The 15,946-nt window shown below is 47.6% G+C and overlaps 1 protein-coding gene across 7 annotated transcripts in view; it reads left to right on the top strand.

The window, feature by feature from the left end:
- SP110 (SP110 nuclear body protein) overlaps positions 1-13,972 on the top strand; it is a 51,260-nt gene extending 37,288 nt beyond the window's left edge. For 4 of the 7 annotated variants that reach the window (XM_047773738.1, XM_047773736.1, XM_047773733.1 and 1 more), the window contains 8 exons: positions 2,079-2,177; positions 2,610-2,752; positions 3,560-3,604; positions 9,531-9,646; positions 10,555-10,672; positions 10,961-11,032; positions 11,872-12,012; positions 13,645-13,972. In XM_047773738.1, the coding sequence (XP_047629694.1) occupies positions 2,079-2,177; positions 2,610-2,752; positions 3,560-3,604; positions 9,531-9,646; positions 10,555-10,672; positions 10,961-11,032; positions 11,872-12,012; positions 13,645-13,734 (824 nt within the window). In that variant the 3' untranslated portion in view covers positions 13,735-13,972. The remainder of the gene's footprint in view (positions 1-2,078; positions 2,178-2,609; positions 2,753-3,559; positions 3,605-9,530; positions 9,647-10,554; positions 10,673-10,960; positions 11,033-11,871; positions 12,013-13,644) is intronic. The other 3 variants (XM_047773737.1, XM_047773734.1, XM_047773739.1) reach the window with 2 other exon arrangements.
- Positions 13,973-15,946: the final 1,974 nt, after the last annotated feature.

Here is a 15,946-nt window from a genome sequence, read left to right as displayed (position 1 = left end):
GTTCCCTGTGCTGTGCAGTAGGACCTCATTGCTTATCCATTCTAAATGATGCAAACCAGCTGGGTTTTTCCCATTCCACTCTTCCTTGTCTCTACGAGGCTTTTCTTTTTATTTCCTCCACAAAGCTTTTCATCTTTTCCGTAATTGCTTACTTCCTCTCGCAGGCTCCTTGTGTTTGCTCGCAGTCATGGGTGGTGACCCAATCGTTTTGGGGGAGCTCCACGCAGGCTTTCCCTCCCCTCAGGCTTGTTTGCTGAGACAAGGGGTGAGATGGAGCCAAAAGCAGAATTATTGGGGAGAGATCAGAAAGCTGTCTCCCTCTCTTAGGGACAGGGTGGAGGTTTCAGAAGTACCTGGGACATACGGTCCCTCCTGGCTCGGTGAGCTGCCTGCACCAGGTAAAAGAGGAGGTGCTGCCTGTGCCAATGACTCGGCATCCTGGCTTGCCACCCAGATCCCCCAAACAACCCTCTGCTGCCACAGCTGCTCATGGGCATGTTGGGGAAGCCTGTGTTCATTGGCCTATACTTACAATAGGGAGTTAGGGAAGATGGTTCCATGACAGAGAACTATGGAAGGTCCCTGTTGCCATAATAATCTCCCTTGGGGTTTGTCATGGTGGTTCAGAGTTACCTGTGACTCTACCTTTTTGCCCAAGTTCGGAACCTATAGTGACAAATCCTCTACTCAACTTTGAGGACAGCAGCACGCACTTGTGTGACCTTGCTAGTAAGTTGCAGAGCCAGGATTACAAGCCCACCCAGTCTGGCTCCCTCTGCTGTGCTCTCATCCACTGGGTCATATTTAGGGGGCAGACTCTGGGGGCAAGTTGTGGAACCGGCCACACCAGCTGGGTGTCGGAACAGTTTTTCCCACCCCTTTCTTTCTACCTACCTTGCTACAGCCCTGCTCCCTCAAGGCTGAGCATCCCTTGAGGCGCTGCTAGAGGCAACCACCCCCCACACATCTCATTTCTCATCTGACTCTACCCAGTTCATATCTTTCCAAAGTAACCAATAGTTTCTTTGCCACTGATGCTGCTCTGATCTTTTTCCAATGATGCTGTTGCTTTTCCACACATTTTCCTTTGGATCTTTAAGTGTTTGAGACAAGGGAGAGTGTTGGACTAGGTAGTCTCCCAGCCCCGTTGCAGAGGCAACATCCTGCCTAACTCCACATAAGCTGTGGGTAGCCCTTTCCCCACACCCCCAAGAAGTAGCTCCTGCAGTCTGTCTTGAATGAATTCACTCACAATGAGGCTGGAAAAGGAGAAGCAGAAGTTGCTTTTAACCCTTTTACAACTACTTCTCCTGAATCAGAACCCCAGACCCCAATGAGGGGCTCGGAATTGCCAAATCTCTCCATAGGCGACGTGCAGACTAGTCTAGAACTCTCTGGGGTTTTCTTTTACTCGCTGAGTAAGAAACGGAAGCAATCGAATGAAGGGACAGCGAACAATGAAGACTGACACTATCCCCTTGGGGCTGCCTCACCGACCCCCACCTTGGCTTGAATCAGCCAATAAAAGCATGGCAGTCAGGCCATCTCCAGCCACACGAATGCAAGGAAATACTCTTAGGGTAGGCAGCTTCCATCAGCTCAGGGATAAGCAGAATGTTAATGGAATAAAGGAACTTTAGGTGATAGTTGATTAGTCTGTGAATTTAAACACACTCCCTGAAGGCGTGTAGTATGTTTTACTAACATATTTTGTTTGACATAGTGTTGGTGGGGGTAGTTTTGTTTATTAGAAACTGCTCTGCACACATATCTAATCTGCCGCTCAAAATGGAAGCCTTCCTACAAATTAACCAGAGAATGATCCCCGATGCCGTTTACGTTATTATTGTTATTACTATTATTAGAAGTCATGGAAAGGGAGTTCCCTGGTGGCACAGGAGATTAAGGATCTGGCATTGTCACTGCTGTGGCACAGGTTCGATTCCTGGCCCAGGAACTTCCCCATGCCATGGGTGCAGCCAAAAAAAAAAAAAAAAAAGGCATTCTTGGAAAGTAAAATTCCTGAAGGAGATAGAATGAAGTCTGAGGAACCCTAATCTGTTCTTTTCTACTTTCAGAAAAACCTAAAGACAAAACTCTGGATTTTCACTCTCTCATACTTCCTGTGACCTGTGGTGAAGCAAAAGGGATTTTGTATAAGGAGAAAATGAAACTAGGTGAGTTCCCTGATCTTCTGCTCTTGGGACCCCTGGGTGAAGGAACCACTGGAAGGAAAGGAGTAGTCACTCGTGTAATAGTTCAGCACGTGGGCCCTACCACGCTAGGCTGCAGGAAAAGCAGTGCTTGTTGAGAAGGAATTTTCAGCCCTTTCAGTGTCATGGTACACTTGTGACCAGGTCACCCCTCTCCTTCCTGGAAGTCAGCCATGGACCCTGTGACACATGTCCTTGCCCCACAAAACGTGGACTCTCTCCCAATCCCTCAACAGGTTTAGGGGCTTCCTTCAATCTAAGAGAGGAGAGACCAGACTCCCCCGGCTGTTGCTCCCACCTCAGAGGGCGTCTCTGGACCCAGAGAGGAGTTTCATATGCAGGGGCTTGGGGTGTAGAATGGAAGTGGATCCAGAATGAGCTGTCTTTACCTTACAGGATCCTCAGAGAAGTGCATTCAGAATGAGGAGGGCGTTTGGTTCACCCCAAGAGAATTTGAAATTGAGGGAAAACGGAAACAGAAAAAGTACTGGAAGCGGAGTGTGCTTTGTGGAGGGAAGACCCTAGAACATCTGATAAAGGTATTGTGATGATGAGGCACACATAGGTGACAGGTTCCATTCCTCGAAGGATGATGAGTGCAATGTCAAGAACAGGAGAGTGAAGGCATTCCCCTTAGGATTCCACAGCATGACTGAGAAAGAGCTAAACAGTCACAGAAAAATGTTGTGGGTGAGAAAGCTGGGGACACAGATGTGGTGCTGATGGCAGAGAGCTTTAAATGCAAGCCAAGCGTTTTGAGAGAGGAGCGACTTGAGAAGCTTAGCCTCGTGGGACTGGAGGGGGTGGGCTGGCAGAAAACTAGAGGAAGACATAGACCTTTGTGACAGGGTCCTTGTCTCCTTCACCCAATGAAAGCTCCTCAAAGGGCTCCTTCTGGACCCCTCGGTGACGCATTTCCAGACCACCTTGGCCACAGGCCGTCCCTCCTCTGTGCCTCAGCAGCACGCAAATCCATCCTAAGAGCAGCAAACAAGGGTACTAGGCATTGTGATCCCAGAACCCAACACAAAGCCTCTTAATAACACACAGACAAAAGATCACTGGGATAAAATCATAAGGATGTTATCTGGAGAAGAATTGGGAAGGAAAAGGCGTGCGTGGGAAAGGCTCTGGGAAAGAACCTGTCCTGGGTTTGAGTAGCAGCGGCAAAAATGAAGTCCAGAAGAAGATCCTACTGGAAGAGGGAGACAATTTTCTTTTAGACATCTTGCGTTGGAGACCCAGTGGGTTGTCCAGGTACATATATTCACTAGGAAGTGGGAACTTGAACATCTACAAAAGAGCCTCCAGAACCACCTCATTCATTGATCTCTTCTCTGTTTCAGAAAGGACTTTTGATCTGTCCTCCAAAGAGAAGTCTCAAGAGAAAGGTAAATAGCAGATGAATTTCTACCACATTCTCAGTCACCATGTTGCAGACTTTCCATGTCCCAAGGCTCAACTGCAAATCCGTGACTTTCCCAGCCCTGAGTCACCTTCCCATTTCTGCACTGCATCTTCACGATGGCTGCTTTAGCACACTGATACTGAATGTGCCTGCATTATTTTCATAGTTCATTTAAGATGGAGGAGCAAATAACTTTTTAAAATAAGGACTAGAACAAAAGCATACGTTTTAGGGAAAGGTCTGTATATTTGGAGGATAATCCAGCAAAGGTGTCTTATACAGAGTGCTTTAGTGTGAAAAGTAAATACGGTATTGAAATAGACAAGAACAAAATGAGAAGAGTAAGGTCGTCCTTGATTGAACTTGAAGTACTCCTCAATTCAGCATGCTCTTTGTTGGTAGCCCCAGGATGAAATAATGTGTTTGAACTGAGCTTTGTCTCTGTAGAGCCTCCCTCCAGGTGAAAATGGCAGCCATCCATGGCTGTACCCACGGCTCCTCCTCAACTGTATTAACTTGCTTAGATGCATCTTCCAGACCCAAGTCCTAATCATGAGCTTCCAGTTCGATACATGCCTCTAGCAGAGGCAGTGGTGCCTCTCCCATCTTGCCCTGGAGCCTGACATGACCCTTTGTTGTATGCATTCAGAATTTATAAGGCAATGGTCCCTCAAAGCTGTTTATTGTATAAACCACCTTTTCCGTGCTGGTTTGAAATAACCTTGAAATACCTTGATATGTTTAGGGAGGCTCTTGTAATAGCAAAAAACAAAAACAGAAACAGAAAAACAGGGAAGAATACAAATGTCCCTCAGTTTTATAAAATAAGCTGGTACATTGGCAGAATGGTATTTTGGGGGAAAAAAAATGCATGGTTCATAGGTATAGCTTCATCCTCCAGTTGGTGGAAAACCACCCAAGGATTTTGAGCTCAGGAAAGCTTAGGAAGCTTAAACTGGTAATAAAATGTATGGAAGGGGCCCAGTTTTGTTTATATGAAAACATAAGTTTATGACTGAAAAAAACTTCTGAAAGAATTGGTTATTTGGGGGAGGGGATTATAGGGGACATTTGCCTTTCATATTATATATTTATGTACAGGTGAAATTTTTCTAATCACCATCTATAACTTTTGTAATGATGAAAAAATAAAGATATTTAAAATTCAGATCATTAATTAATGGCCCCAATATTATGCTTCCTTCTTATTCATAAAGCCGCATGTCAGCAAATAGTAACCAGGGGCACATTTGGCCTGACCATTTGGTCCCCCCCCCCCCCCCGCAAAGAGCCACAGTTGGATAAAGAAACTGAGGTTTAGTTCTGATTGTGAACAGACCAGTGCAGGCCTTTCCCCAGCCATGGTATCCAACACATCACTGTCGCTCTGCAGGACGCCCAGTCTTCACCGGTGTCTGGTTCTGCTTACGTGTACCGTCAAGAGACCTGGTGCTGATACTGCACACACGTGTTTTGTAGCTGCCCCACAGGGTGCTGCTCCCAGGAGGAAAGGCCAAGTGGGAAGCTGGTGCAAAGAGTCATGGGCTCAGGGCCTCTGAGCGTCTCAGTCTGCAGAAGGGCCCAGGATCTAGCCAACAGCTACTACGCTAATGGCATACATAGAGTGTGGGACTGACAGATTTTGCTTTTCAGTTTTTTGGTTTTGTTTTTGTTTTTTACCTTTTTGGACAAATTCTAGAGCCTTTTGTTGAGGGGTGGCCCCATTCAAATTGGGCTGATTTCCAACTAACAGCTTAAATGGGAATACGTAAAATCTGCAATTGAGGAATCTGTTACCTTTAGAACCTTCAGAACGCCAAAGGCCAAAAGGATGCTGGGCAGCCATTGTGGGATTGAGTGTTGCCAGGGTCAGTAATTGTTTCCGGACAGTGTCAGGGATGGAACAACCCTCAAATGACCAAACGATGCCCAGAACTTTGCCGAGCTGGCAGGGTCTCATCTGAGTGGGAGGTGACAACGCTCCCTTTTCTGTGAGCTCCTTCCTGAGTGACTGTATGTTCTGAATGACTGTCAAACGAGGAGGATGTCACCAGTGTGGTGTCACATACCGGTGCTCCTGGGAGAGGTCAGAGGCAGTTGAGGTCTGGCCTCTGAGCCCGTGCGTGATGGCCAAGCTGTTGAGGTACCCATGGTAGCCAGGTAAAGGTGTGTTGTAACCCTCCCTGCAAAGGTGGAGGCAGGTCGCAGCTGAGATGCCATTGAAATAAGCACTGAACGGAACATACTAACTAAATCCGTGACAGTAAAACATTCACCAGTTGCTAAGTGGATGACGTCAGTAATTACGATAGGGATCTGAGGGGTGTGGCTCTTTTATGAGCAATTGTATCCTATTAAATTAAAACATAAATGAAGTATCTGCTCTCCTTTTAGGGGAGTTACCAAACATAAAACAGAGGACACACAAGTGTGCCTCATCTTAACCATGGAAACTGTTGCCTTATCTAAATGCCCCAGGGTCATAATACCCATTGCCCTAAAATATCCAGCAGTGGGCCTGGTGCTCTGATCCGACAAATAATAAAGTCAAATTAAATTAAATCTTTGACAGAATCAGTTCTACAAAATGGAACCCCAGGTCCATCCCCTCTGTTAAAATAATGAATAGATTAGATTGTGATGATCATTGTACAACTACAAATGTAACAAATTCATTGAGTAATAAAAAAATGAAAATAAAAAAATTTAAAAATTAAAAATAATGAAGAGAAGCAAGTATAAATTAAACGGGCACTTCAAGGATGGAAACTCATCATACAAGAGCTATTCAGAGCAGGAGTGATTAGCTCTACTTATTTTCCATTTAACCAACCAATTTGACCTGTCCTTGGAAAGGATGAACGGTGACCCTTGGTGGATGGCTGCCACCTCAGCATGCAGCAACACAACTCACAGGGTAAGGGTAAGCTGGCAGGGAGCAGAGCCAGGTAGCAAACCAAAGCAAGAGAATAAAGTCCCCCAGAGCGGGGGGGTCCTCCCAGATCTCTGCTTGCACCCCACTGTCATGGGCTTGCATGAAGGGAAGTGAGATCAGCCTTCCACCAAAAATTGGGTTGGGATTGAAACCAGAGAGACAATGCATGTGTCAAGAGAGAACAAAAGGTTTATTTATTATTCACATACTGACTTTCTGGGGAGAAGCAAAGCAGGCACCCAAGTTGATGAAAATGGCTTGAGCCAAGAGAGGGTGTACCCCAAGATTTTGTTATGGTTAGGAGGGGTGCCAAGGTGAGGATTCCCTTGCTGGGCAGGTCTGTCTGTTGAACTTCTCACTGTGAAGGAGGGAGGGAGACCATGAGCTCTCCATCACCTTGCCCAGATGTGCCAAGAGGAAAAGTTGGGCTTGAAGCCAGTTGACCATCAGATACAAAAACCAGAGTCAGACTCTTTATTACAGGATGTGACCGTGGGGATGTGTGTCCTTTCTCTATCATTTTTCCTATTGTATGTGTGCTGGACACTTTCATTCCAGGGCATGGAGGTGCAGGGCAGGTGCTGCCAAAACTCAGCCTCTGTCCACTGGTGCCAAATAAGAACTCGAAGACAAAGTTTTGGGTGAAGGAGAAAAAAACAGCTTCATTGCTTTGCCCAGCAAAGGGGACCTCAGCAGGCTAATGCCTTAAAGGCCGGGGGAGGTGCCCCCACTTGGAAGAGATTAGGAGGTGGTTTTATAGTTTGGGGATTGGAAAATAGGGCCACAGATAAAGATCAGGGTAGAGGCAAGCTTGCATTGTCTTTCGAAGTGGGTGTTGAGTGGCCCCAGGAGGAGGGCCCCACTGGTTCTGGTGGCCCTCCTCCTTCCCAGAATGAAGACTGTAGTTCAGCAAGTAGTTCTTCCATTTGTTGGGAGTTTTAGTTCTGCACAAAGGCTCAAAGATATTGTTATGTATAGTCCTGGGGGAGGAACCAGGACCCTGCCCCAAGGCTGTGCTCTGGTCTCTTGACTGCTCCTCCCTGGTCTGAGCATCCCTTCCCTTCCCCGAGGAGCAACTGCCCTTTGGGACTCAGGGAAGATCACTTGGGCTGAAGCTGAGTCCCTAAAAACAAGAAAAGGAGGACACAGAAAGGCTTGTGTGCCCATAAGCCCCACAAGGCACTAGCTCATTGCATGGGGGCCTTGGGGCTCTGGACCCAGCCAGGGTCTCAAGCAGGAGGGGTGGGTAGGTCTGGGCTACCTGGGGAACTGGTGTCCAGCCAGAGGGCAAGAATGGCCATGGGGTGTCAATCCCAAGGACAGAGAAAAGCAGGCTGACAAGTTCAGGATGAGACGGCCAGAAAGATTCCTTGAACGTTGGGGTGAGAGGAGCCTTCCTTACGAGACCCTGGGGCCTGGTGAGTGGAGGGGGTGCTCAGGAAGCCTCCGCAGTGAAGAGAAATGAACACTGTCCCTGATCAGGAAGAAGTTTCACTCTGGCCAAGTGGATAGTTTTTCAAAAAAACCCTTTGCACCCCTTATGCCCTCATCCAGGTCCTCATATTTATGTCATGGACGGTTGAGGGTGGTGGCACGGTTTCTCTCCTTAGATGTAACAGATGCTCAGCCCCTTCAAGCCTTTGCTCCAGATCCTGATGGTCTGTTTCCCACCTTCACCCACCATCGATCTGGGGTGGACAGTCCCACGGACAGGCACAGGCAGAAGGACCTGTCTCCCACCTCCTCCCTTTGGTGTGAGAAGATGTTCCTACCGTACAGCACAGGGGACTATGGCCAATCTCTTTGGGTAAAACATGGTAGAAGAGAGTATGAGAAAAAGAATGTGTATATATACACATGCATTCTTTTACATACGTGTATATATTTATTATACGTATACACACACATTCTTTCACATACATATATGTATTCATTATATACACACACATTTTTACATAATACATACTTTTATAATACACATACATTCTTTTACATGCATTCATTATATATACACAATTCTTTTACACACATACATTATATATACATTCTTTTACACACATACATACATAATAGATAGATAGATACATATAATGACTGGGTCACTATACTGTAAGCAGAACTGGACACAACACTGTAAATCAACTATACTCTAAAAAAATACTCCGGTTGTGGGTGTGCCTCCCCCCCCACCCCAGGCCCCCCATGTCTGTCTTGTGGGTCTGGGAGCTGAAGGGAGGGGGCGTTCCTGCCTGTGGGTCTCTATCCACGAGTAAAGATTATGCTCCTCCGAGAAATCGCTTGTAGAATGTACTAGATCACATTTTAAGGCCCTAAGAAAGACCCCTATGGTTTCTCAGGGCCCCTAGATAACCCATGTACCAGCAGCTCTTGGTCTGTGTGTCTGTCTTTCTGTGTGTCAGCATAACATCAGGGACTGAGCTGCCCACAGCTAGCCGGGGACGGCCACCAGCGGGAGTGAACGGTTCTGACCCAGGCACGGCCACCTGGGGGCCAGCCTGGCTCAGTTACTAATTTGTTTTGACTGCAGAGAAAGCAGTCCTCCTTTCTAGGCCTGTAAAAGGAGGCAGTTGCCCAAAGCTGCGTTTTTTTCCAGTTCGGTGTCCTTACACACCACCCGACAGCCCTTTGAAATGCAGATTTCCATTCAGTAGGTCTGCATTTCTAGCCGGCAACCAGACAACGCTGAGGCCCCAGGTCCTCGACAACACTTTGGTAGAAAGGATTTAAATGCCTTTCCAGCCCCTTCCAGCCCCTTCCAGACCCTTCCAGACCCTTCCAGTGCTGATGATCTGTGGTTCAAGCGTCAGATCAAGTGGGGACGTGACGATTCTCTCGGCCCCGGCTCTTCTGCGATCCCAAGGCGGGCTGGTCCTCCATCCGGCTTCCTCTGAGCGGGCCCTGGTCCCTCAGGCTGAAAGCGTCAGGTGGATCACGCATTATCTCCCCCTCGTAGCCAGAAAATTCCAAGGAATGTGAGGTGTGCTGTGGAGGGGGTCTGCTGCTCTGCTGTGACACTTGTCCAAGGGCCTTTCATGAGAACTGTCACATCCCACCTGCGGTGGCCAAGAGGTTAGTAAGAGGCAGCCGGGTCCTGCGCGCAAACACACACGCTCCGCCCAGGCTCTGTCCCCCGCTGCTCCTCTCCAGACTGAAGAGCAGGACCAGCGAGCATCCTGGGCTTAGAGTGACCCCGCGCACCCTGGTGGGGCAGCGGCCTGGGTGGCCTCTGATCTCAGTGTCTCTGATTCTGTGGCTACGGCCACCCTAACCCGCACCGCCACTGCCCCCGGAAGAGGTCCTTTCCTAGTTTTATAACCCAGACTCCTGTCCAAGGAGGGCTGGAGATGAAAAACACCGTTGTCTGTATTCTGCAATTATCCAGAAAAAGCAGAAAACGGGCTTGGTTCTCCAGTGTCCCCAGAGTCTCAACAGGCTGAGGCAGCCTGGGTGGAGGAGGGTGTTCCCATCCTGGCACAGCGGAAACGAATCCGACTAGGAACCATGAGGTTGCGGGTTCGATCCGTGGCCTCGCTCAGTGAGTTAAGGATCCGGTGTTGCCTGTGAGCTGTGGTGTAAGTTGCAGATACGGCTCAGATCTGGCGTGGCTGTGGCTGTGGTGTAGGCCAGCAGCTATAGCTCCGATTAGACCCCTAGCCTGGGAACCTCCATATGCCATGGGTGCCATCCTAAAAGGACCAAAAAAAAAGACCCAGTTCAGATGCTGGAGCCTGGTGGGAGGGGCTCCTTGTGCTCCCAGCAGCTCAGAATGGGGGAAGGGGAGCCCACCCGTCGCCCCCACACTACCCATCATGCTCTGATCCCTCTGTTCCTCCCTTGATGGGGGAGACCTCTTGGGGGTCTTGAGTCTGGGAGGCGGCCTCTTCTTCCCCAGGCTGTGCCCACCAGCCATTCCTGCCAGGAAAGTGGTGGCTGCTGTGTAGGGCCCTGTCTTCGTTCACGTACCCCTGACCCCTCAGGAGACCTTGGAGTTGCACCTTCTGCCGCATGAGGGAGGCTTCAGGAAGCCAGCGGTGTCTCAGGGGATCTGAGGGCCTGGCCAGGCAGATGCCGCCTGAGGAGCAGTTGGTGAGTCAGGTGGCAACCCCACGCCTTTCCTTTCCCCTCAAAACAGGCAAAGGGTCTGGGGAAGGGCACCCAAGGGCAGCCTTCAGTGTCTCACCTCAGAGGATGGAGCTTCAGGGCTCAAAAAGAAGACAAAGAATTTGACCACCGACTCCCCCCAGCCCGAGTCCCCCCTTTGGCCAAGGCGCAGTCGGAAGGCTGCTTGTGTTTGGCTGCTCCTGTTTGTGGTACTAGGGCAAAGGCTTGGCTTCCCTCCCTCCAGACTGCTTTTCACTTTAAAGCCCTCTTTGCATTTTACAGAAATGTGAGTTTCTCCTCTTGAAAGCCTACTGTCATCCACAAAGCTCTTTCTTTGCGGAGACCCCACGCAATGTAAGTCCTATTGCTGATTCTCATCCTCTGGGCATCGGTCTTAGGGTAAACTCCTTCTAGAAATGTGGCCTGTGAGTCTTGCAGGAATGTCTGTTTGCAGAGAGCCAGAGGTTTCCCTCAGGCTCCGGAGTCGGGGCTGCCTGGTTCCTACCCCACTGCCTCCTACTGCTGGGACATGACAAGTTGCTTCAACTCCCCTGTTTCTCAATTTCTCCTCTTCCATGGGAATATTTTCTTACATAGAGCTTAAGGTTGAAGGCACAGGCTCAGGAGACTTGAGTGTGGGTTCAAGTCTAGTTCTACCTGTTTTTAGCTGTGCAGTCTTGGGTCGGTTACTCAACATCTCCATCCCTCAGTTTCTCATCAATAAAAGGGGTCAGTTATGGTACCAGTCCCTTAGGGTTGTTTTGGAGATCGTCTGTTCATATAGCAGCATTGCTTAGAGCAATGCCTGGCACAAAGACTTCCGGTGTTATTGTCACTATTACCCTGGAAGTAAAGACTTGTGTTGGATCCGTTCCAGTGGTGACCCAAACAGCGCTAACATGGGCGTTCCCCATCATGGCTCAGTGGTTAATGAACCCAACTAGTATCCATGAGGATTGGGGTTCGATCCCTGGCCTCACGCAGTGGGTTAAGGATCTGGCATTGCCATGAGCTGTGGCATAGGTCACAGATGCAACTCAGATCTGGCATTGCTGTGGTTGTGCTGTAGGCTGGCAGCTGCAGCTCCGATTCAGCCCCTAGCCTAGGAACCTCCATATGCATTGGGTGCGGCCCTAAAAGGGGGAAAAAAAAAAAAAGTGCTAACATCATCTCTGCGATGGCTTTGTCCCTAGATTCGAGATTATGGTGAGCCCTTTAAAGAAGCCATGTGGCTGGACCTGGTGAAGGAAAGGCTGACTGAGAGAGTGTACACAGTGGCCTGGTTTCTGCGGGACATGCGCCTGATCTTTCGCAACCATCAAATGTTTTACAAGGTAAAGGGCGTTTCCTGCTTCCTTTTCATGTCCTTCCTACTTTCCCCTCATCTCTAGGACGTCAGAGCTTTGCAAGAATTGTACCCAGTCTCGTCCCAGGAAGAGGGCAAAGGGACAAGGCTTATAGAAGGAGGCTGGTTACAAATGCCAGACAGAGAGAGGAGAGTGTCAGAAAGAACAGTGGGAGTTCCCGTTGTGGCTCAGTGCTAACGAACCCGACTAGGATCCATGAGAGTGTGGGTTCCATCCCTGACCTCGATCAGTGGGTTAAGGACCCAGCGTTGCCATGAGCTGTGGTGCAGTCAAAGACAGTCCGATCTGGCGCTGCTGTAGCTGTGGTGTAGGTCGGCAGCTGCTGCTCTGATGTGACCCCTAGCCTGGGAACTTCCATGTGCTGCAGGTGCAGCCCTTAAAAGAAGAAGAAGAAGAAGAAGAAGAAGAAACAGCAGGCAGGACAGGGGGAGGATCCTTGTAAATGGTACCTGGAAAAAAAAGTCCACCCTCAGTTCCACAGAGAGGCAGGCTATTGCCGTGGAGAATTGTCAAATTCATCCTGCCTCCTTGATCAAACGGCGGGGATGGGGGGTGGTGGGCAAGGCAGTATATGCTTACATGATCCTTCATGCCTCAGAAACACAGAAATAAATGAATTAAATAAATCGAGTTGAAATCAATTAAACTTTTAGGATGCTCAAACTTGGATTTTTTTTTTAACTCCTGAATTTTCAAATGGACTCAGATGTCCAGATTTGCCCTCAGCTGGAGTTGAATCCATCCTTTGCTAGTAGGAAGGGTCAGCTAGTTGAGCTATCTTGCAATCCAAGGCATTCTTAACTTTAGTTTGTTGAGTTTATCCTGATTTTAATTTGTACTTGTACAGATCTTTCTTGGGGGAATTCTCATCTCTGCCCAGCCTCCTTCTTTCCCTGCCTGCCATGAGTTGGCATGTCCATGAGTCACAGACTGTAAACTGGCATCCACGAATGGAGCTGGAGGGGGCAAGTGTCAATGCAGGGAACCTCTCAATGCCTGGCACAGTCTTAACCTTTCAGGATGGAAGGATCATCCTTCAGAGTGGGCTTTCAAGAAAAACTTTATCCAGAAGTTCCTGTTGTGGCTCAGGTTAAGAATATGACTAGTATCCATGAGAAGGCATGTTTGATCCCTGGCCTCAATCAGTGGGTTAAAGGATCCAGTATTGCCTCGAGCTACAGTGTAGGTTGCAGATGCGGCTCAGATCTGGTGTTACTATGGCTGTGGTGTAGGCCACGGCTGCAGCCCTGATTCAGCCCCTAGCCTGGGAACTTTCATATGCAGGTGCAGCCCGTAAAAAAAAAAAAAAAAAAAAAAAAAAAAGGAAAGAAAAGAAAGAAGAAAAGCTATATCTCTTTTGCACCAAGCTCAGGCTTTGCAAGGGTCAAAATCAGGTCTTTGGTCTAGATCACCTGTCAGGTCCAAGAGAGACTCCACCAGTTAAGCAGCAGCATCTTCCTGGCCATTCTGCCTGTCTGCTGGGGAAGCATGATGTTAAGGAAAGGTAGGGCAAGGCTCCTGAGAAACAAAGCGCCAGTGATTTGACGGTTGTAATCTTTGGTCCTTAGACCTCTGAGTGTTTTCATTTTTCTCTTTTAGGCTTCTGACTTTGGTCAGATAGGACTGGATCTAGAGGCAGAATTTGAAAAGGACCTCAAAAAAATGTTTATTGTTCACGAAGCCAGGTGAGAACAGCGTCCAGGTTCCTTCTTGGTCCTGTTCTGGAAGGACTGTGGCACCCCAACTTCAAGGTCCAGATGATGATTCCCTGGCCATCCTTCGATTGCTAATGAGTTACTGGCCCCCCAAATCCAGATCCTTCGTGGCTTTTGTCACACCCCCACCTCCTTTCATGGTTTTTCTATGTCTTGCACCTCAAAAAAATTGAATATTTTCTTAATACCATTAAATACCCCATCACAGTGCACATTCTCCCTCATTGTCTCATAAATCTTTTTACCACTGATTTGTTTGAATGGGATCCAAACCACTTCCACACAATGCATTTGGCTAGTCTGTTTCTTGAGGCTCTTTTAACCTGCAAATTCCCCACTGCCCTTTCCCCTTGCCTTCTACTCATTGTAGATAACCTGGGATCTTTGTCCTATAAAATTTTCCATAGTCTGGATTTTCCTACATCCCTTTAGTGGCAAGTGTTTTTCTCCCTGGCATTTTTTTGTAAACTAGAAGTTAGATCTAGAGACTTGCTTAGATTTGGGCAGGGGGTGATATTTTGATTTGGCTTTTTAGTAGACAGAATTCACAGAGGGGATCTGTATATTCATTTTTATTTTTATTTATTTATTTATTTATTGCCATTTCTTGGGCTGCTCCCGTGGCATATGGAGGTTCCCAGGCTAGGGGTCGAATCGGAGCTGTAGCTGCCAGCCTATGCCAGAGCCAGAGCAACGCAGGATCCGAGCCATGTCTGCAACCTACACCACAGCTCACGGCAACGCCGGATCGTTAACCCCCTGAGCAAGGGCAGGGACCGAACCCGCAACCTCATGGTTCCTAGTCAGATTTGTTAACCACTGCACCACGACGGGAACTCCTGTATATTCATTTTTAAAGTTCGGATTGGCCCAGCAGTTTCAGGTGTTATCATTTATTATAATCCATTTATTATACTTCCTTTCCCCTGATGACTTTAGTAGCCACTGATGCTTATTGCCTAAAGTCCTCTCATTAGGGTTTGCAAAATGATGGTATTAGATTCTGCCATTCCTTATGTATGTATTACTCAGAATTCTTCTGCAATGAGCTTCCCTTTTACAATATTTGGTTTTATGGAAATATAGTTTGTATAGGAAATGCAGAATAAACACTAGATTCCTTATTCAAAGGGTTCAAGTTAGTGAATTGTTTCCCTAATAACATCTAAAGATAAGCAAGGAGATTTTTTCCTTTCAAGTATCTTGAATTCACGGGTTTAAATATATTTAATGCGCTTTAAACCATTGCAGTTAGTATCTCTCTTTCTTTTTTTTTCTGCCCAAATTGCCCATCTTTAGTAAGCGAGAGTTTCTTCAAGTTGGCTCCTGGGTTGTTTTGAAATGACCTTGGCACTCTTTGATAGTGTATTAGCTATCTATTGCTGTGTAACAAATGATCCCAATGCTTGGTGACTTAATAAAATCACTTTATTGTTCAGTATTCTGTGGATCAGGGATTCGAACAGTGCTCCATGTGGATGCCTTATCTTTGCTCCTCATGGTATTGACTAAGGCCTTGCATGTTTGCACATTGTCATTTCTGCCACATACTATCAGTCCAAGCAAATCACAGAAGGGGGGGGGGAATAGGCTGTACCTCTTGATTGGGATGAATGGCAAAGTCCTATTGCAACGGGAATGTTGCTTGGGAAGAAATGTTGCCACCATCTTCAGAAATGTTCTCCCATAGTCCTCCCTCTGATTGCAGCAATTCACATCCTTCCCACAGGCAAAGAACACTCACTCACCTACCCCAAGAAGTCTCACTCATTGCAGCCTTGGATCAAAGTCTAGCTCTCATCATCTAAATCAGGTTCAGATCAGATAAGTTTCCTTGGGTGTGGTTCATTGGATGTGGCTCCACAGGTGCACCTTGCCTGGAACCAAAGACCTGTGAACAAAGAGCCATTTAGTCTCCCCTACTTTCCGCATGTAGTGGTGACACAGGGACACAATAACATTGTAGACACTTGCATTCAAACAAAGGGAAATGGGTAGCACATAGCAGTCACTGGCCCATAGCAATTCAGAAATCCAGTCAGGTGCATGTTGCCAGGTCCCTTGATCCCAGAAGAGAGAACATTTCTTGAGAAGCCCACAGTTTATAAATATTATATCCCTCTAATTCCCACTCAACACCACAGGTTTCCTCTATGACTTCTTCCAGTCAATACTGGTGTCTCTCT

Source organism: Phacochoerus africanus, chromosome 3, assembly GCF_016906955.1.
Source record: "Phacochoerus africanus isolate WHEZ1 chromosome 3, ROS_Pafr_v1, whole genome shotgun sequence".
NCBI lineage: Eukaryota > Metazoa > Chordata > Mammalia > Artiodactyla > Suidae > Phacochoerus > Phacochoerus africanus.
The sequence above is the reverse complement of the archived record's forward strand: the minus strand, read 5'-3'. Positions and strand labels throughout refer to the sequence as shown.